The sequence below is a fragment of the Leopardus geoffroyi genome, chromosome E2 (assembly GCF_018350155.1).
Source record: "Leopardus geoffroyi isolate Oge1 chromosome E2, O.geoffroyi_Oge1_pat1.0, whole genome shotgun sequence".
Classification (NCBI taxonomy): domain Eukaryota; kingdom Metazoa; phylum Chordata; class Mammalia; order Carnivora; family Felidae; genus Leopardus; species Leopardus geoffroyi.
Genome location: NC_059335.1, coordinates 56,803,289 through 56,824,285, shown reverse-complemented (window position 1 = coordinate 56,824,285; position 20,997 = coordinate 56,803,289). Strand labels below are relative to the sequence as shown.

The window sequence follows — 20,997 nt, the reverse complement described above, 5'->3', positions numbered from 1 at the left end:
TCTCACATAGGAGCCCTGAGCCATTTGACCTCACAGCCTTTGTTTTTTTTTTTTAAATTAATTAATTAATTTTTGAGAGAGACAGTAGAGACAGCATGAGTAGGGGAGATGCAAAGAGAGAAAGAGCGAGAAAGAGAGACCGAGAGAGACCCAAGCAGGCTCTGTGCTGACAGTGGGGCTCAAGCTCATGAAACCATGAGATCATGACTGAGCCAAAAGCAAGAGTCGGATGCTTAACCGACTGAGCCACCCAGGCGGCCCTCACCTCACTGCCTTTCTAATGGAAGAGCTTAGGGAAACCGAGTCGAGTTTCCCAAAGGTGTGATGAGGCTAAGAGCAAAGAAGAAACCCCTGGCCTAAGTTTTATGAACGATAAGGCTGTCCTTCAGCGGATAAGATTTCGTCCTCAATATGGCCCATGCTTTTCTCTCAGCAGCCTGGGGGAGTGAAGCAGAAGCTTTAGGGTCAAGTCCAGTCCCATGGCTCGGCGCGTGAAGCCGGCAAGTCCTTCCAGTCCTGGGGAACGCCGCTACCCTGTGATAAAATGGTCAGTCCCGTGAGTGATATGGCCCTCATTTAATGCCTGGTTGGAAACACAGATGCTGTCATTGTGTGCACGGTAGCTGTCCAGCGTGGGGGCGGCACACACACCCTCGCGTGTGTTACGAGCTAATCTAACACCAAGAAGGTGTAAGAATGGAGAATGGGTTCTCCCCCACCCCAGAAATCCAGAGCCCAGGAGACAGAAAACTAGAATTAGGACCCAAGAAGTCTTCCGTGGAGAAACACGAGTGCAAAACCAGTCCATAAGACACAGGCGAGGAAATGACTAAAGGAGTTTAATTTTGGTTCCTGCTTTGGAGGCCCCATAAATAGAGATGCCGTTCGTTGAATCGTAATGGCCCTTTCTACAGCTGTTCTTTGCAAAGGTCACAAAACACTCACTTCCCACGGCTGTCTTGGAAACACAGAAGCGCGCACCATGATAGGTCTGGCAAGCTGCCGGCGGGAACTGGTGACGGGAGAAGTGAGCGGCTGATCAGCGTGTGTCCTGGCCACCGCCGTGGCCGTGTTGCTTAAGGAAATGGAAATGTTTGTTGTTTCAAGTGTGGAAGTGTTGACAACATTTACCTTAAGAACATGCCTTCCTGACGTCTGAAATGTGTTTCTTGTGATCACAGCAATTCTCAGCAGAGGCCGCGGTGCCTAGCGTGACCCCCACTGCTTTGTCACTGATTAAACTGGCTCACGTAGGGGGTGCCTGGGTGGTCCGGGCAGCTGAGCGTCCAACTCTTGATTTCGGCTCAGGTCACGATCCCAGGTCAGGAGATCGAGCCCCACGTCGGGCTCCATGCTGAGCATGGACCCTGATCGGGATTCTCTGTCTTTCTCCCTCTGCCCTCATCCCCATAGAGGCACGCGAGTGCACACACACACACTCCTTCTCGCTAAATAAATAAACGTTAACAAAAATAAACATGGGGCGCCTGGGTGGCTCAGTCAGTTAAGAGTCCGACTTCGGCTCAGGTCATGATCTCACAGATCGTGAGTGCGAGCCCTGCAGCGGGCTCTGTGCTGACAGCTCGGAGCCTGGAGCCTGCCTTGGATTCTGGGTCTCTCTCTTTCTCTCTGCCCCGCCCCTGCTTGTGCTATGTCTCTCAAAAATGAATAAACGTTAACAAAATTAAACAAAAATAAACAAAATTCCTTAAAAACTGGCTCAGGTAGAAACCAGTCTCAAGTTGAAGGTGACAGTCCTGCTGACCCTTGATCCATCACACTGTGGCATCCTAACCCGGAATCCCCTTGCCCTCAGGATCCAAGATGTAACTGCTTTTCAAGATGAAGACCAGAACTGTATTTTCATTACTGAGACAGTACGTGGTCCCTGCACCCAAATTAGAAAATACGGAAAAACCCAAAAGCTCCCCCACACCTGTGCTTGTATTGATTCCTTTAATTCTTACAACAACCCTGTGAGGGAGGCACATTATGGTTCCCATTTTACAGAGGAAGAAACTGAGGCACACATCAAACCAAAAGGGTTTTGCTCTCTGTATTGTGCTACTTTCCTACAATGGGGCCCTCTGGGAAGCGTGAACCTTGATGTGGAAGAATATTTGATGACATGGCAATCAGAATTATGGTTACCAGTGGTTCAAGCTACCAACGTTCCCAGCATCACAGAGCTGGAGTGACACGGGGCTCGGATTTGAACTCAGGCTGCCTAGATATGAGGCTGTCACCTCAGACACTGCACTCTCAGAAAATTCAGATCCTAAAAGGACGAGTCCAAACACGTTCACACAAACCCTTTCATGTCATAGACCATGATGACCTATGTTACTGACTATTTCTGTCCCTCTAAAATGCATACGTGGGAGCCCTAACCGCCAAGAGGGTGCTCTTGGGAAGTGGGGCCTTTGGGAGATAATTAGATGAGGACGAGGACAGGAAGGTGGGACACTCATGATGTGGCCAATATCCTTATAAGAAGGCTATGGGAGTTTCCTTTCCTGCGTGGGAAGACGCAGTGAGAAGGGAGCCATCAGTCTCCAGACCTATGAGAAATGAATTTCTATTGTTTAAGCCTCTGCCAATCAATGGTATTTTGTTACAACAGCCTGAGCAGAATAAGGCGATGTACATATATAAACAAAAAAAAGAATAAAAACAACAAAAAGAATCCCAGCTTAGGTGGTGTTTTGCAAACTGCTTGTTAATACACGGTGAACATCTTTCCATATCATTATATATTCTTGTGCCACCTCATTTTACGTGATTTAGTGGAATCTCAGTGTAGGAATATGGCACAATTTATTGAACAGATCCAGTGGCTCGACACTTAGTTTGGTTCTTTAGATAAAGATCCAGTGAAACTTCCATGGGTGGATGCGTGTACACATATCTGATTATGTGAATTGTTGTGTCAAAGAATACAGGGGCATTTTTTATAAATTTTTTAAATTTATTTTTGAGAGAGACACAGGGTGTGAGAGGGGGAGGGGAAGAGAGCAAAGGAGACACAGAATCCGAAGCAGGCTCCAGGCTCTGAGCTGTCAGCACGGAGCCCAACGCAGGGCTCCAACTCACAAACTGAGAACACGACCTGAGCTGAAGTCGGATGCTCAACTGACTGAGCCTCCAGGCGCCCCATATAGGGGCATTTTGAAAAAGTGCTTATTTATTTATTTTGAGAGAGAGAGAGAGTGCAAATGGTAGAGGGGCAGAGAGAGAGAGAGAGAGAGAGAGAGAATTCTGAGCAGGCTCTGCACCCCCAGTACAGAGCCTGATGCAGGGCTCAAACTCACAAACCACGGACATCATGACCTCAGTTGAAATCAAGGGTCAGAATGCTTAACTGACTGAGTCCCCCAGGGGCCCCCAGAGGCATTTTTAAAATCCATTTGATTCTTATTTCCAAAACAGCCACCAAATGAATTGGACTGATTTGTATGTCCACACTAGGGCAGGAAAGAGCCTTTTCTCAGAGCCACTTTCTACCAAATTTCTAGGAGCCACCTGAGCTCAGAACCAGAAGGCTCCCTGCTGGGCCTCAAAGACCCATAGCCCAATCAAAACAAAAGTTACTTCAAAACTTCACTGTGGTTTGCTTTCCTGTGTTGAAAAGAATTTCAAAATCTATTTCCTCTGTGAAGGTACCATCCAAATAATCAATAATACTGATTCATCTAGTGGCGGGGGCGGGGGGCGGGGAATGTATGAGCTTTAGGGAGAGGCTGATATAGGCTCACATCTCAGTGACATCAGCTGTCCCCAACTCTGTACCCACTCAGTTCAAAGAAGGGCTCCCCGTCTCAGAAGGCCTCACCACCCCCCTTGCTTCTGGCTCCTTTCCATCGTGCTCTTCCCTACTCTTGGGGCTCTGATGTGACAAAGACGGTCATTGGAAGTGGTTTCAGCCGTGTTTAGTCTGTGTCTAGACAGCACTTTGCTTTACCATTATCTTTTAAGCTTATTTACTTATTTTGAGAAAGAGAAAAAGAGAGCAAGTGTGGGGGAGGGGCAGAGCAAGAGGAATTGAGAGAAAATCCCAAGCAGGGCCCGATGCAGGGCTCAGTCTCACGCGCAGTGAGATCGTGATCTGAACTGACACCGAGAGTCCGACGCTTAGCCCACGGAGCCGCCCAGGAGCCCCTTGTTTTGCTATTTTTGCATTGAACTAGTTGTTGTAATTATCGTAACCAAATTTTCAGTTTGGAATTAATTAACAAGTGTCTGAAATGATCTGTTTCTTAATCACGGGGAAATGGGACTGCTGGGCCAAGAAAAATGAAATCAGACCCATCATTCATGACCTAGTTCCTGTCCCTAGGATCCCACCCCCTGATTAGTAAGTGTGATTTGGTGTTTTGAGAGTGGACCTCGGATACATATGCACGAATACACTCGACAACCAGTAGCTGAAGTTACTACTAATTGGACCATTTTCACGGGCAGTGTAATAGCTCAGGGCTGGCCAACGATGGCCCGTGGGCCCAAGTCAGCCAGCTGTCTGTTTTTCGGTGGCTTGTGAGCAAAAAATGTTTTTTATATTTTTCAATGATTATATTTTACATGGGTATAGATGTACTTACATATATTCTCAGTCTTACCTCTTGGTCCCCAAAACCTACAGTATTTACCGTCTGGCCCTTCAAGAGAACGTTTCCAACCTCTAACTTGGCGGGTGTTCCTATAGTTTGAAGCTCCTTCATTGTTGAATGTGACATCCTAATGCCATATAGCCAGTAAAGCTGGCCATGCCTTCAGAACACTGAATTATACTATCAATAAGCTTTTATCCTATGGCAAACGTGCAGCAAATGAGAGGTCTCCCTGAAAACACAAGTGAGAGAAATGTGGGTCCCAGGCCTTTTGAGACACCATCGTGTCTTGAAACGCTCTATCGCTAGCTTGCCTTAATCCAAGCCTCCCGCTCACCTTCCCTGAAAATGCTTTGCAGCGGAAGCAGAACATAGCGGCCCTAACCACTCAGGTCCCAACTAGGGGCCAGGCACAGTAAGAGCAGGATTGAACGAGCTGCTTTCCAAAGACTTTCCATCAACGCCTTTTCCCTTAAACGACGGGTCTCAATATGGCAAGAGCAAAGCGCCTCCTGTCTTCTCCACCAGTTCAAAGCCACAAGAGAATGAGACAACTTTCCCTTCTTCCTGGGTCCCTCCCTCCCTTCCTTCCTTCCAATTTGGGAGAAATAGAGAGAAGAGAGAATGTGCGCGCAAGCAGGGGAGGGGTAGAGGGAGAGAGAGAGAATCCTCAGCGGGCTCCAGCTCCAGCGGGCTCCAGCCCCAAAGCGGGGCTCAATCCCACAGCCCTGGGATCATGACCTGAGCTGACGTCAAAAGTTGGCCACTCAACTGACTCAGCCATGCAGGCGCCCCTAACTCGACATTCTTCCAAAACTGGGGTGTATCTCTCCAACTGGGACTGTGAACAGGAATGGGATTGAGAGCGATGTGATTTGAGTACGATAACTGGAAAATGTGTCAGTGAAGTAAAACGTGCCTTTCTGTGCTAATCATAGTTCTTGGCTGATAAGGAGAAAGCTACATTCTCTAAAAGAACTTTTCCCAAAAAAGAAAAAGTTCTTCAGTTTTTAGAGTACTTCACATAAAGTAAGATGGAGAGATTTAAAATGATGGAAAAACAGAAGCACTCTAAACTCATCATCACCCTGCATTTTAAGTTATTTTTACCATACAAAAAAAAAAAAAAAAAAAAGAGACACAGAGAAGAAGATAAAGCTTAGAGAATTACACATTCGTCAAACACAAAAAGATGAATCTGTCTTAATGACACACCTTAAGTGTCTCTTGATTCAATATGTGCTGAGCAGCTACTGATTGTCTAATGCTCTAAGACACACAAGAACAGAGATACGAAGTAGGCTGGTGTTTATTCATTTATTAACAACCTGCGGAATTTAGGTTCAAGTGGTAGCTCCTTGTCTCTCCCCTTGAGAAGGCTAGAAATCCATGAATCAGCTACTCATCATTTACCAAGCATTCTTGAGCTGCCTCCAAAATGCGTCTGCTTTACTGATGGTCTCCCCTCCCGCTCACCAGCTCTTCCTCCGAGTTACAGCTCCGAGGGCACCACGTTTAACAGAGCAGTGTTTAATGTTTAAATACGGTTGGTGGCATTGCGTTTACGTGAGGACACATCCATAATCCTTAGGATGACATTCGAAGCCCTCTACAATCTTGTGCCAACTCCCTGCCCTCATCCGGTATCTCCCTAGGACACCCTCAGCTCCCTGCCTCTCTTCAAGTCATGTATGAACGTGTCAAGCCTTTGCCCATGCTGTTCCCATCCCCGGGATGCCCTTCCCTCAGCTCCTTGGCTGCGGCTTTCCATCCATGCGTTGAGGCTCAGTTCAAACAGCACATCTCCCTGTGTGTTTGCTGCTGGTAGGTCTGCTTTACTTTATCACCAGGCAGCTTGACCTCTGCGTCCGTGGTATCTGGCAGCCCATCATGGATTCAGCAAGACACTCTGATGGGCGCTCGATACACATGCGTCGACATTCATGTCTGGATTTCGGTAGGTGGATTACCTCGGTGTTTCGTGGAACTTTATAAGGCTGCCAGATTCTCTGCCGTGTGGCCGGAAAGTAAGTGGACTCCCTGCCAGAGGAAGAAAATCCCACCTCCACGCTTCTTCTTCAATCTCATTGTCCATCATGAAAATAACTAATATCCACTGACATTTACAGGGTGCTAAGTGCTTGACATATCTTATTTAATCTTCCTTTTTTTTTTTTAAGGTTTATTTATTTACTCTGTGTGTGTGTGTGTGTGTGTGTGTGAGAGAGAGAGAGAGAGAGAGAGAGACAGAGAGAGAGAAAGTGAAAGAGGGGAAGGGGCAGAGAGAGGGGGAGAGAGAGAGACTCCCAAGCAGGCCTTGCACTGTCAGCACAAAGCCAGACATGGGGTTCGAACTCATGAACCAAGACGTGAGCTGAGATCGAGTTGGATCTTAACCGACTGAGACACCCAGGCGCCCCTCTAACTTCATCTTCCTGATAAGCCTGTGAGGTGAAATTATGATCATCCTCATGAGTAGCAGATCAAGAACCAAGGTTTAGAGAGGCTAACTGACCTGCCAGCTTCTCACAGCTGGTAAGAGGTACGAGTAGTCTACGAATCCATAGAGTCTGAAGCCGGCTCCCGTGCCCTTGACCCATGACTCAGACCAGGTTTCAGCCAGGTGACTAGAGACCGCCCCTGCTCTCATGGCTGGATGGGCCAACCTCGGAGGATGGGGGAAACGGTTAGGGGCACCAACACAGTGGAGACTCTCCACAGTCTCCTGCTAGAATTGATCCAGAGCGGGCAAGTGCAGAAGTTCACCAGGGAGGGCGCCGACTCCCCGTCTCCAAACCCCCTGCCATCATCAGGACGCCGACCGGCTGGCGACTGAATCTCAGACCCCAGGGCTCAGTTAGCATCATGCCTCGTCAACATCCCATTCCACTTTATTTGCTGACACAACAGAGCAAGTGTGATTCACATAGGGTGGTTCACCATCTGTGTTTCATTTGCAAGGATAATGTGTTATTTTAAAAATAATAAGACAATTTATTTACATCTACTCCCCTTCCCCATTTTCTCAGCAGCAAGTGATAAGAAAAAAAAAAACTGGAGAAAATTATCCCAACAAAAATATTTATGAGTAAATAGCTCACAAAAATGGGGAGGAATGCCGCTATCTGAATAATTCTGGTCCCGCCCACCGAAATAAAGAAAGAGAATATTCTTGACAGTGTGATTGAATTGTGTATAATTACTGCCAATGTTTTAAACATGATGATAATGAGAAAAGTATTAGCATGAGATCAGAGCCGGCTGAAAACATTTATTTTACTGAGAGTGTGATGGCTATTTTTTTCTTTCATTCAAGGCAAGGAAGAAAATGCTACCCCTTAGGATTATTCCTTTATTTTCGGGCAGCTTGACTCGATACCATCATTTTCACAGATTTCTTTACTATGTTTCGGGAGATGCGGCCTACGTGACAATATTTTAACTTGGGTCACCTGGACTCAACACATCTGCGTTCTCCTCAGATGCACAGCCACACGCCCAATGTCAATTGACCATTTTCCCTATGATGCTCCCTCTAACCTTCGTCAGTTTTCCCTGACATGATCAAGGACTCCTGAATCTCTCATAGCGAATACATGCACATAAATCTAAAAAGAAGTCTTATGTGACACTTGCCATGGAAAGAAGGAAGGAAATTCTCTGTTTTCCCATTTGGCCTAAAAATTGGGGGCATTACAAAGTTTCAGAAAGTCCTTTACCAGCTGAAAATAGAAAATAAATTACATTCACAGGCCTCATATCTCTTATTGGATGTACATTCTTAATGGGTAGACTACCAGTTTCCTTAGATTATCTAGAGGACAATACATATTAAGTCGAAGGTGAATTCAAATAAAGATAGAAAAGTGCTCAAACCCCTTAAAAAGACTTAATGATACTCTCACAATGCAAGTGTTAAGATCGAATTTCAAGGGCCTCTTTAGGAAAATGTCTCTATTTGTTAAAAAAAGAAGAAAAAAAGAGGGGTGCCTGGGTGACTCAGTCGGTGAAGCGTCTGACTTCGGCTCAGGTCGTGATTTTGCGGTTTGTGACTTTGAGCCCCGCATTCGGCTCTGTGCTGACAGCTCGGAGACTGCTTCGGATTCTGTGTCTCCCTCTCTCTCTCTGCCCCTCCCCTGCTCATGCTCTGTCTCTATCTCAAAAATAAATAAAACATTAAAAAAAAAAAAAAAAGAAAAAAGACGAGGAGGAGAAGGAAGGAACCAAAAAGACAAACAGAGCCCCCAAACTGACCATTAGCTACTCTGAGTGGTTTCAAATTGTGGCCATGTTCAGAAAAGTTGGCAGATTTCAGCTGATGAATTTCGGTCTCCCAGCCAAGATGATCAACTAAATAAACCATTTATCAAACGTTAGGGACCTTTATCTGATTTTATTTTGTAGCGCAGCCAGACATAGTTTAAAAACATAGACAGAGCTGTCAGAACGAGGGGCTGAGTGTGGTTATGGAAAAGAATAAAACAGTGCCCCAGATGAACCCAATTTCGTTTAGTAGGATATATGGCTCTTATTTTCTCTAAACGTTTCCCCAAACATTTAAGCAAGACACACACATCCTCACGCCCATCCCATTCGCCAAGGTATTTCTTAGAGCCTAGTGCAGTCCTGACACAAGGTAGGTGAAAGTGAGTAGATTCGATTACTGGATGATTACACAAGGGCGAGATGAGGCTCTCAACTAAAACAAAATCATTTCCTCTGTTTGTATACCCATGCTAGGGCGGTAGATCTTGCAGGAAATTCTAAGATCATCTGTAAACTATTTACTCATACATACAGAGTGAAGGAACACAGGCCATCCATCCATCAACCCATCCATCCAACAAATCTTTGCTGAGTGCCTATTATTTATCTGGCTCTTAAATTTGGCAGTGAGAATACAGAGATGGGACAAAGATCCAAGATCTCCTTCTTCAGGTAGTTTATATTCCCATATGGTTTCAGAAAAAGCAATCAGAGGACCTTGCACTGGAAAACGCACCGAGTTTCCAAGTAAAATTTGATGTCTATTAATGCTGAGCTTATGAAAACAGAAGGGCAGTAAGTGGTCACTGCACCTGCTCTCACAATCCAGCTGTGAATCTAAGGGATGGCCACAGAACCCGGCCCAGCATCAGGAAAGGTGAAGAGGCCTGACTCCCAGAACACAGCGAATCTGTCCTGCACAATTTGGAAAGAGTCTTTTTGTATTGGCAACATGGGGGGTAGAAACAATAGTCAAGGTCTCGGCAGAGGCTGAGGGAACTGGAGCCTGGGTGATCGGCAGCCACAGGAGGTGTGACACATGTAATAACTGTGTTCGCTGTTTGCAAGACTAGAGGAAGGGATGCACACCTTGAAGCCGTGAGAGAGTGGTGTGCAGAGGTCATGATCACAGTCATTCCTGATGAGGAAATAGGCCCAGAGAGGGTCAATGATTTGCCCAAGGTCCCACAGCTGGCCAGGTAGGAGAGTGAGTCTCCCGGGCAGCATCCTGCAAGGCACGTTGTATCTTGAAGATATTCAATAAATGTTTTCAATAACTACAGTCTCAAGGGCAGAACACACATCAAGGATCTAACCTTTACTGATGAACTGAATCCCTTGTATGCCATCCTACCAAGGGCAGTCTGTCTGAAGACATCCCTCAACGGGGAACTCACTACCCACGTTTACAATTTACTACGACAATGAATAATGATAGTTATGGCAGCTTGTATTGAGAATAGACAATGCGCTTTATGTGTTTTAGCACATTTGATCCTCACGAACTCATTTAACGCAGGGGCTATTATTCCCACTCCACTGATGAATAACTAAGGCAAGGAGAGGCCAATTAACTCACCGTTACGGATTGAATTATGTCCCCTAAAAAGATACGTTTAAGTCCTAACCCCTCGTACCTGTGAACATGGCCTCATTTGGAAGGAGGGTCTTTGCAAATACAACCAAATGAAGATGAGGTCATTAAGGGAGGTCCTAATCCGACGTGACTGGTGTCTTATAAGAAGACCCACGTAGGCACAGAGGCAAGACCATGAGAAAGCACACAGTCAGAAGGAGGGCGTGTAAGATGAAGGTTGAGGTTGGAAGGGTGTGTCTACAAGTCCAGGAACACTAAAGATGGCTGGGAACCACCAGAAGCTGGAAGAGGCAAGAGAGGATCCTCCCCTGGAGACTTCAGAGGGAGCCTGGCCCCACCAACACGCTGGTTTGAGACTTCTGGCCTCGAGAGTCGTGAGAGAAGAAATGTGTGTCGTTTTAAGCCACCTGGCTTGTGGTACATTGTTACAGCCATCCAGGGAAACAAACATGCTCAGTTTACATTACGGGGTCAGCAACCACACTGAAACATGGTCTCCAAAGGCAGGGACTCCTCAACTTGTCGCACATTTGGATCACCTGGGATTATTCTTTTAAACTACCGATGACTGTTCTACCTCCTGAGACCCTGATTTTATGGCTCTAGGCTTCTGCTGAAGCACTGTGAATTCTTTCTTTAAAAAAATTTGTTTTCTTTAATTATTTTATTTTACTTTAGAGAAAGCGAGTCGGGAGAGGGGCAAAGGGGAAGAGAAAGAGTTTTAAGTGGGCATCAGCACAGAGCCAGACCTGGGGCTCGATCCCACGACCCCGGGATCGTGACCTGAGCCGAAATCAGGAGTCGGACACTCAACTGACTGAGCTGCCCAGGTGGCCCTGGAGCCCTGAGATTCCTAAGGCTCCTCAGAAAACTTTGAGAAACTCTGTCACAGTTGACTCCACTTGTCCCCATTTGGGGACCAAGTGGAAAAAACCCACCAAGCCCAATGGCATCTATTCAGCAGTGGTGGCCCCCCGAATGGGAAGCCCAGTCAGCTGCCTGACACAGTTAGGAGGAAAAGGAGACGGTCAGTTATGGGGCCTCAGAAGATGGAGACAGCAGGTGAGCTTCCTTCTAGCATCTTCGCCTGACCCAAAGCCAGTGAGCGACAGGCGGTCTCACTCCCAGCTCTGTGCATGCACTGAGGGTCCAGAGGCCACACGGCCCCACATGCAGCGGGAAATGAAAGGCAAGGACCCTGCCAGACAGCAGCCTGCACACATAGAGATGCTACTCACTCTGAGCCTGCTTCCCTTCCCTCCTGCCCTTCCTTCCCTTTACTGCTCAGTAAATATTTGTTGGGCATCTGTCATGTGCTAAGGACTGGGAATGTGTCATGGAAGAAGATGGGCACAATCCCTTCCCGCCTCAGAGTATGGATGGGGGCAGATCAGTGAGGGCACCTGACTCAGGTGGCCCCACTGGAGACATCCTGAGGAGCAGTGGTGGGAAGAAAACGCAGTGACTGAGACGGTGACATTAAAGATAATTTATCGGCGCCCTTGGCTGTCGTCATCGACACGCTTCAGGACAAAGTAAATATGGGAAAGGCAGGTTCAAAGAAAACAGTGCCCGCTGCCTCCCTGGAGTCTTGTGTCACCTGCCAGGGTCCTCCTTGGGGCCGTACACAGTAAAGGAAAGGTACTAAATGGAAAAACGAAGGGAAAATTTACATCGTATCAGCTGAGCTCATGATGCCAGAGCCGGCGGCCTTCCAGATCCTCTAAGCCCAAGCAGGTGGGGCCCAAACAGGACCAAACCATTTGTATCGTCTCAGAGGCCCCAACTTTCGAAGTCCCCGACCCATTTGTTTACATTCACCGTATTGCAGGGGTCCCAGTGGAATATTTTCTTAAAAATGAATAGTGCATAAATGTCCTATTTTTAATTTTTTTTTAATGTTTGTTTATTTTTGAGACAGAGAGAGAGCATGAACGGGGGAGAGTCAGAGAGAGAGGGAGACACAGAATCTGAAACAGGCTCCAGGCTCTGAGCCGTCAGCACAGACCGGACGCGGGGCTCGAACTCATGGACCACGAGATCATGACTTGAGCCGAAGTCGGAGGCTTAACCGACTCAGCCACCCAGGCACCCCATATTTTTAAATTTTTTTAAAAAAGTTTTTATTTATTTATTTTGAGAGACAGGGAGAGCACAAGCGGGAGAAAGGCAGGGAGACAGGAAGAATCCCAAGCGGGATCTGTGCAAAGCCCGATGAGGGGCTCGAACTTGGGAGCTGAGAGATCACGACCTGGGCCCAAATCAAGAGTCGGACGCTTAACTGACTGAGCCGCCCCGGTGCCCCAGTGCATAAACATTTTAAATGTTCTGCTCGGATGGTCCAGCAGTAGACTTTAAAACCACACCCGAGACAGGATGCCTACTCAGAAGTTGTCCAGAAATAATGACAAACAATTCTCCAGCCCTGCTGGAGGGGCCCGTCGTAGGCACGTGATCCAGGAAAGGGGCAGTGAGCTTACAAGTGCCATGTGCAAGTCCTGTCCCTTTAAAAACGAGCAACGTGGAGTCACGTTTTACCCTTTCAGCAAACTTGCCGGGGAGAAGCTTACCGCAGCAACAGTGAATAGTCAAGGCTTGCCTACATTTGGGGACGTTTCTTTCCTTCAGATTGCACTGATGTTGCCTGGGTCAGCAGTGAACTCTGGAAACCCTCACAGAGAAGTGACACTCTTCATTCATTTTCACTGATTTTCCAATTTCAGTTAAACTGTGTCTATCTTTTGGGGGGGGAGCTGTTTATGCATCATGGCTAGAAACGCTTCATTCACCTCCCATAATTGCGTATTTATTGCAAGTTAACAAAAACCCAAATGAAGAGATCATGAGCTTAAAACACATCTGGCCCCCCGATAAACCTTAAAAATGGAAGAATCCACTATATTATCACTTTGGTTTATAAATAGAGACTTACAACACGTTTTCTGTCAGTAAAAACAGACGCTGAGCTGCGGAAATCACTGCATTGCATCTATGCCTTGCAAAAATCTGCAAGTGTCTTTGGGAGAATTAGGGTTATGGGAAAGCTGGTGCGTGCGTGCGTGTGTGTGTGTGTCCACACGCGCGTGCACATGCATGCTGGGCAGGGAATAGACAGAGGAGGAAAGTCATTCCTTGCCTCTGAGGAAGACAATGAATCGAGCAGTCATAAAAACATGGAGGGCTGGAAAGGGAAGGGAGACAGGACTTACCCCCCACCGTTTTCCTACTTTTAACTAGTAACGATTACATTTTCCAAGTGACAGCCACAGTTTCAATGAAGATCTCATCCTCTCCCTCCCTTCCAGTAAATTCTCTTCCTAGCTACTGATTCCCACCCCCGAAGGGCAAAATCTTCCTTTGCAACGCATTCTTGCCTGTACCGCAAAAGACGTATAATGAAGATTGTTAGCGGTGCTCCAACTGTGCTTGGAGCAGCGGGGCTAAGACACGCAGAGGATCGCAGCATCTGCTCTCTGTTAAGTTTACAGTCGAGGCCACCAGAACTTTCTGTGACGGTGACAAGATTCCATACCTGTCCCGGCTGATGCATTTTTACATTTTCATTTCAATGAATGCAAATGAAAATTTAAATAACTGCACAGGACTAGTGGCTACTGTGTTGGGCAGTACTCTAGACCCAGAGGAAGGGGTATTCTTTTTTTTTTTAATTGTTTTTTAATGTTTATTTATTTTTGAGAGGGAGGGAGAGACAGAGAGAGAGAGACACACACAGTGTGTGAGTGGGGGAGGGAGAGAAAGAGAGGGAGCCACAGAATCCCAATCAGGCTCCATGCAGCCAGCGCAAAGCCCTTCGAGGGGCTGGAACCCACAAACGTGAGATCACGACCTGAGCCGAAGTTGGATGCTTAACTGACTTAAAGACAGTGGCTCGAACCCAGATTCTGGGCAGAAGCTACAGTGTGGAAAAGCAGAAAGGAAAGAAGGCATTTCTGACCCAAGGAAATGCACAGAGCCCATTCCGAAAACCCAGCAGTTTCTGTGGGGCACGTGCTGCTTGTGGAAAGTCTGTGGGATGATGCCATGTTGGCAACAAAGAATTCCAGGATGGGAGATCTGGGGCGGGTGGAGGTGGTGGGGGACAGAGGCGAGTCCCTAAGTTGGCTGAATATGCTGTGTTTGACGGGCCAGGAGTCTCTCCTACTGAGGGGAGCCTGTGGGGAGCTACAGAGGGACATGTGACTCAAGAGGGGGGGCCGGGACCAGGGGGCACATGTCGGGGGGCGTGAGCTGGGCAGGAGCCCACACCCCACATCCACGGGACTGAGACCACCAGCTCCATCTGACTGCCACGTCTGATGTAACCGACTGTCCACGTGTGGAAACTTTCAGAATTTGTGATTTTCAGGAAGGCTGGAAGTTGGAAATTTTGAAAAATAAATATGAAATCTAAATATTTTGACACGGCCACTAACGTGAAAACCTGAAAGCAGCCTAGGTAAAACCAAAGAGCAAGGGTGTGGACTGGCCGAGTTCCCTGGGTCGCCTGTGTGTGACATGTGACCTACGTGATGGGTGACGGTTCCCAGCGACAGCCTAAGGGTGAAGCAGGAGAGAGGGGTTCCGGGGGGACACAGTGACAGAGGGTTTGGGAAAGAAGAGAAGTCCAAGCCACCTGACTCTTTGATCTCGGGCAAAGCCACCTCCTTCCTCTTTGTCCCTCTCCTACCTCCCTGCCTGCCCTTCCCTCCTTTGTCCCATCCCCTTCCTCTGGAAGGTGGGTAAGGATAGAGTCCCATTATGAGGACTCATGAGTAAGTGCTTCATGAGGAAACTGAGGCATCGGGTGGAAGGAATACAAATAATTCCAAGGACGTGTGTGGCCTTTTAGAGTGTGTGGTTTTGGTTCATATGATGTCTCATTTCCCTTTACGGATTCCCCCCCCTCAACCAACCACGTGTAAGCACCTCATTTCCACCTCTCCACATAAAGTGCCTTTGCCTGAAGCCGTATGGCATCGCCCCTGTGGGAGCCGCGTTTGCTTCTCATGAAAAAAGATGTGTGCCTTTCAGCTCACCTCTCGGTCCAGCAAGGCAGGTGACACGACGGTGACGATGTCCCCTTTTTCAGGATCGATGTAGAACATGTTTGGAGACGGCTTGTCAGGCGTCTGCTGACGGATATTGTACCGCAGAAGGGCATTATCTGTGGCCGGGTCATCGGCATCAAAGGCTGTCATCCGCATCACTGTGGTCCCTAAGGGGGGGGGCAGGGGAGAAGGGCAGGAGACGGTCACTCAGGGGACAGCGATGGGCAGAGACCCCCTGCCCCAGCAATCGTCAGAGACTGATGCACCAGTCACTTTCCACATTAAAAAGGAAAGCATTTCCAGAACCGTGTTGTGTTTTTGCTTTTCTTTGACTCTCTCTGGTCACATTAAAAGACCTGAAATAAAGAAAAGAAATCTTTGCCGTTCAGCAGACTGACAGCTTAATTTTTCCTTCTGCTGATATGCTGTTTATTTTCACGGGCTTTCGTTCAATTGTGAATGTGGCTGCATGACAATGGCCTTTATTTTAAAAGCTCTTATTAAATGCCGATTACATGTGGGGCTCTGGGCTGGGTGATGAGGAAACAGAGGTGAGGAAAGGCATTCTCTGGTGTCCACCAGGTCGGGGGTCAGTAAGAGGGACAGCAGATTAAAAAAATAGCGAACCGTCACAAGTGCATTGAGAGACAGCATTATGAATACATAAGAGAACAACTTCATCTAGCCCGGGGTCCAGGAAAGGTTCCAGTGCAGGCGCCTAAGGAATGAGTAGGTGTAAGCCACACGAAGGAGAGGGTCTTCAGTGGGAAAAGATGTTCCGGTTAAAGGGAACGTGACCAAACGTTATTTCAGCCCCCCACTATATGGCAGCCACACTGTCATAGGCGGTTCAGAGACGAAGACAACATAGGGATAGAGGAGGATCACGGCAAAGGTTGGTAAGGATGTGCGACACCAGGCTGGCTCATACACAGCTGAGACGCAGAATTGGTGTTCGCCACGTTGGAGGACTTTGGAGCAGCAACGAGTTAGATCTACCCTATGACCCAGCAACAGCACTACTAGGAATTTACCCAAGGGATACAGGAGTGCTGATGCATAGGGGCACTTGGACCCCAATGTTGATAGCAGCACTTTCAACAAGAGCCAAATTATGGAAAGAGCCTAAATGTCCATCAGCCGATGAATGGATAAAGAACCTGTGGTTTATACACACAATGGAATACTACGTGGCAATGGGAAAGAATGAAATCTGGCCTTTTGTAGCAACGTGGATGGAACTGGAGAGTGTGATGCTAAGTGAAATAAGTCATACAGAGAAAGACCGATACCATGTGTTTTCACTCTTATGTGGATCCTGAGAAACTTAACAGAAGACCGTGGAGGAGGGGAAGGAAAAAAAAAAAGGTTAGAGAGGGAGGGAGCCACAACATAAGAGACCCTTAAAAACTGAGAACCGAGGGTTGATGGGAGGGTGGGAGGGAGGGGAGGGTAGGTGATGGGTATTGAGGAGGGTACCTGTTGGGAGGAGCAGAAATTTGACAATAAACTTCATATTATAAATAAATAAATAAATAAATAAATAAATAAATAAATAAATAAAAATATTTATCCATTTGGCATCTATTGTCAAGAAATATTTGCATGGGGGGGGGGCGTCTGGGTGGCTCACTTGGTTAAGGGTCTGACTCTTGATTTCGGCTCAGGTCATGATCTCACAGTTTGTGGGATCGAGCCCTGTGTCAGGCTGCACGCTAAAAGTATGAAGCCTGCTTGGGATTCTCTCTCTCCCTATCTCACGTGCGCGCGCTCTCTCTCTCTCTCTCAAAATAAATAAATGAACTTAAAAAAAAAAAGAAACACTTGCATGTGTCGACAAAGCATTCTTGCAGGATGTTCACTGCAGGATTATCCATCATGGTGAAAGATTTGCAAACAACCTCACTGTCCAAACAACAGAGGATTTGCTAAAATGACGGGATTCCCCACACTATGAAAAAATTTGTAGTGGGCAGAAAAAGGTTGGAGGTCTAATGTGCTCTAACATGGAAGGCTCTCTAAGAGTACCATGTGAAATTATCAGGTTGAAGAATGTTACCCATAGTATGGTATCATTTTTGCGAACCTGCTTGCACATAGAAATTGCCACAATACTTTATACATATTTTCAGATACAGTTTATGTCCATAAAAGCACAGAAGGTCTACGAAAGTGGACTTCACATGGGTTATGGTGGTGAAGGGGAGCAAATCTCGCCACCCAAGATATGACTCTTTGGCATATTGATCGTTTTAAGCTGGTTATTGTTAAAAAGCTGCAGTCACAAGAGAAGCTCTGAAAATCAAGAAGTTACACCTTTTGGAAGGAACATTTACGTTTGTAAGGGAAATCTTCATTTACTGGTATCGCCCTCGCTGTACCAGTAAAAGGAGGATGACTCTAAATCTTGACAAACTCTTATCAATGGAGAAGGCAGGGACTTAAACCCGTATAACAACTCTACCCTCCTTGACTGTACTTTTCCTCGTCACCTCCCATAACTCACCCCTCTCCCCCTACGTCTCCCCATCTTTAGCTGAAGGTGGTATTCAAGGTGATGGCTTCAGCCGTTTCAGGCAATGACTCCATTTGCCTGTGTCTCTCCCATGTATGTAGGACATATACAGGTTGTTAAACTTTTGTTCCATTTTCTCCTGTTTATCTATCTCATGTCAATTTGATTCTTAGACCAGCCAGAAGAATCTTGAAGGCCAGAGGAAAACTTTTCCTCCCCAACAGGAGTTAAATCTGGGAAAGTACAAGGGGGATTGGGATTAAGGATGGTGATGAGGAGGTAAGATTTTGGTGCAACCTATAACGTTTCGATCATTTTTACAAGGAGAACGTATTACTTTTGTGATTCAGTGTCAACCTAAAAAGATCGTAATTATGAATAATTATAAATACTGTTAATCTAAAAAATAAAACAACCGGTTATTCTACTAGCAAAATGGGTTACTCAGGAATAGCAGAGAATTACAATTCCGGACCTGCAAACTACTGCAAAGCCATAGGCAAGTCCAACAAACAAAGGAGAGTGATGTTATTTTATCAAGAAGGAAGAAGTTGGGAGGGGTTGTATTGGAGGAAAGTCCACTGGAGAAAGGCAAGAGTTCAAAGTGATGACAGTTACTCATCGGTTGAGTTGTAGGGGTGGTCGATTTCTTGAACTAGATGCAATGTACATCCTTCCTTGTCGGGACCTGTAATGGATCATTTTTTCTTGTTGGTGATTCTTCTGTTGTGTCTCTATTGGACAATTCTCCTGTAATTGATATGGAATGGTGCGCTCCTCTTCCCAACCTTCTCCTTGCCAGCCTCCCTGCTCCACTTTAGTGAGGTTTCCCTGTATCGACTTCACAAGCCCAATAGGAGCATGGGGTAGAACAGAATCAGGCACATTTACCTGCGGGTCTTGACGATTGTGAGCCATCGTATTTGGCTCAGGGCGACCTGCCAAACTATATCTTTTCATTGTAGTTTACTCTTCTAAGAATATAGGGCCCACCTGTGGATTCTGACCCCTTCTGGACCCACAAAATGTGGGTAATGTGAACTAACGGGTAACAGTTGAAAGCAGTACTGTCCAATCGTTCCCAGAAGTATTCACATGTGGAAAATATTGAACCGTAAAGTAAACATGAAATTCATCTGGCTCAGCTGCCATCCTGTTCTTCTTTTTCCATCTATCACAGTGCTTCTCAAAGCATCCAAAGCACTTTACTTTTTCCCCACAATCAGAATCAGATTATGAGCCATGAGGTCTGATTGATCAGGCAAATGAGGGGATCCAATCACCCTAAGGTTGAATGGATTTCTAGAGCCGTCTCAGTGTTGCCATTAGGCCAGATACATCAGGCACATTTCCTACTCTACCATGTTTCTTTGCACTTCTTTGTTTCTTTGTGAAATCGTCCCAAGGCAAACTTCAGGGTCCACGGCAAGAAGAGAGAAATCTTGGGGGCGCCTGGGTGGCTCAGTCGGTTAAGTGTCTGACTTCGGCTCAGGTCATGATCTCACGGTTTGTGGGTTTGAGCCCTGCACTGGGCTCTGTGCTGATGGCTCAGACCCTGGAGCCTGCTTCGGATTCTGTGTCTGCCTCTCTGTCTGCCCCTCCCCTGCTCACGCCCTCTCTCTCAAAAATAAATAAGCATTTAAAAAATTTTATATATAAAAAAAGAAATAAGTCTTGGCTTCTGCGCCTACCTTATCTTGCCCCTTGTCTTTGGAAAATATTAGGAAACGGTCTGGGACTTTGTTTCTCATGGAAGCACACAACGGAATCAGGGCCTTTTCTCAACCTGCTGGTCCAGGCAGCCACTCCCTATCTAGGAACACTGGTGTGATGGGTGACACTTATTTGCCTCGCTGGTCTAGGAGGACAAGACACTTTAATGAGGATCCCTTCAGAAATCAGAGGCAGTTTTCAGGCCTATAAACTCACCAGGGACGTGCTAAGCGAGTTCCTTGTGGCCAGAGGCATGAAGGAGGCCTCAACACTATCAATTCCACAGGAAATTGTCTCTGGTTAAGTATGTATGACCCAGTGCCGTGCACTTTGTTAATGTCCAATGAATGCTTGACTGATGGAGTCTTTGCCCTATTTAATGTGCTTTTAATCGAAGTCCTAGATGAACGAGCAAAATGACGTCTAAAAGTGAAGTCGTGAGGCTTGCATGTGTCACGGCTCCCACTGAAAGGATGAGGGGAAGGAAAAAAGATCTCGAGGCTCATGGATTTTCAATTTTCAACAGGAAATTCACTGATGATGTCTTTTTTGGTGGTTATTGTTACAGATTTCATAGCCTAACACAAGGTTATACTGGAATGTTCCCAAGTTTACCCAGGAAATGCTTTTTGTTTTAACGAATCGTTCGGGAGCAAATGAACTTGATCTTAGGTGCTGCCTTTGTCCTAGCCCCGATGTCCGGTACAGAACAGGATTAATGTCGGCAACCCACCTCCATAGAGACTGAATCACGTCCTAAGTCGCATCAACACGTTTGTAGCATTGATGAAAATGACCCTGGGTGACGTTTAGGTTCAAGTTTTGCTGTGTGAACATGGGCAAGTGATTCAGCCCTACCCAAGCCTCAGTTTCCCCAATTGCAACAAGAAGATATTAGTAACACTTTCCTCTTTGGTCTTTGTAAGGTCGCGTGGGATACCATATTAAAGGACTCGGTACAAGTCCTTTGAGTGTTTTGAGGAGGACGCCTTTTCTTACCAAACCTGTTCAGGGTTCTGAGCCATCGTGGGGGTGTAGGCGATGGCCTCAGACCACAGAGCTGTCCACGGAACCTGGTACCTGCTGCGGTGAGCCCAGCTGCCCATCGTCTCTGAGTTGCCCTGCCTCACCCTCTCCCTTGTACCGTGTCTGTGGTCTTAGCTGGCAGATGTGGGTTTCTGCTGCAAAGATCACAGCTTTATACTAACACATACACATGCACGTGTGCTCACACACACACACACTCACACA

The 20,997-nt window shown here is 46.7% G+C and overlaps 1 protein-coding gene across 1 annotated transcript in view; it reads right to left on the bottom strand.

Annotated features, from left to right (window-relative positions):
• Positions 1 to 20,997, bottom strand: part of CDH13 (cadherin 13) — a 1,038,962-nt gene that overhangs the window by 234,931 nt on the left and 783,034 nt on the right. Inside the window, exon 7 of the mRNA XM_045441270.1 lies at positions 15,507 to 15,685. Within this exon, the coding sequence (XP_045297226.1) occupies positions 15,507 to 15,685 (179 nt within the window). The remainder of the gene's footprint in view (positions 1 to 15,506; positions 15,686 to 20,997) is intronic.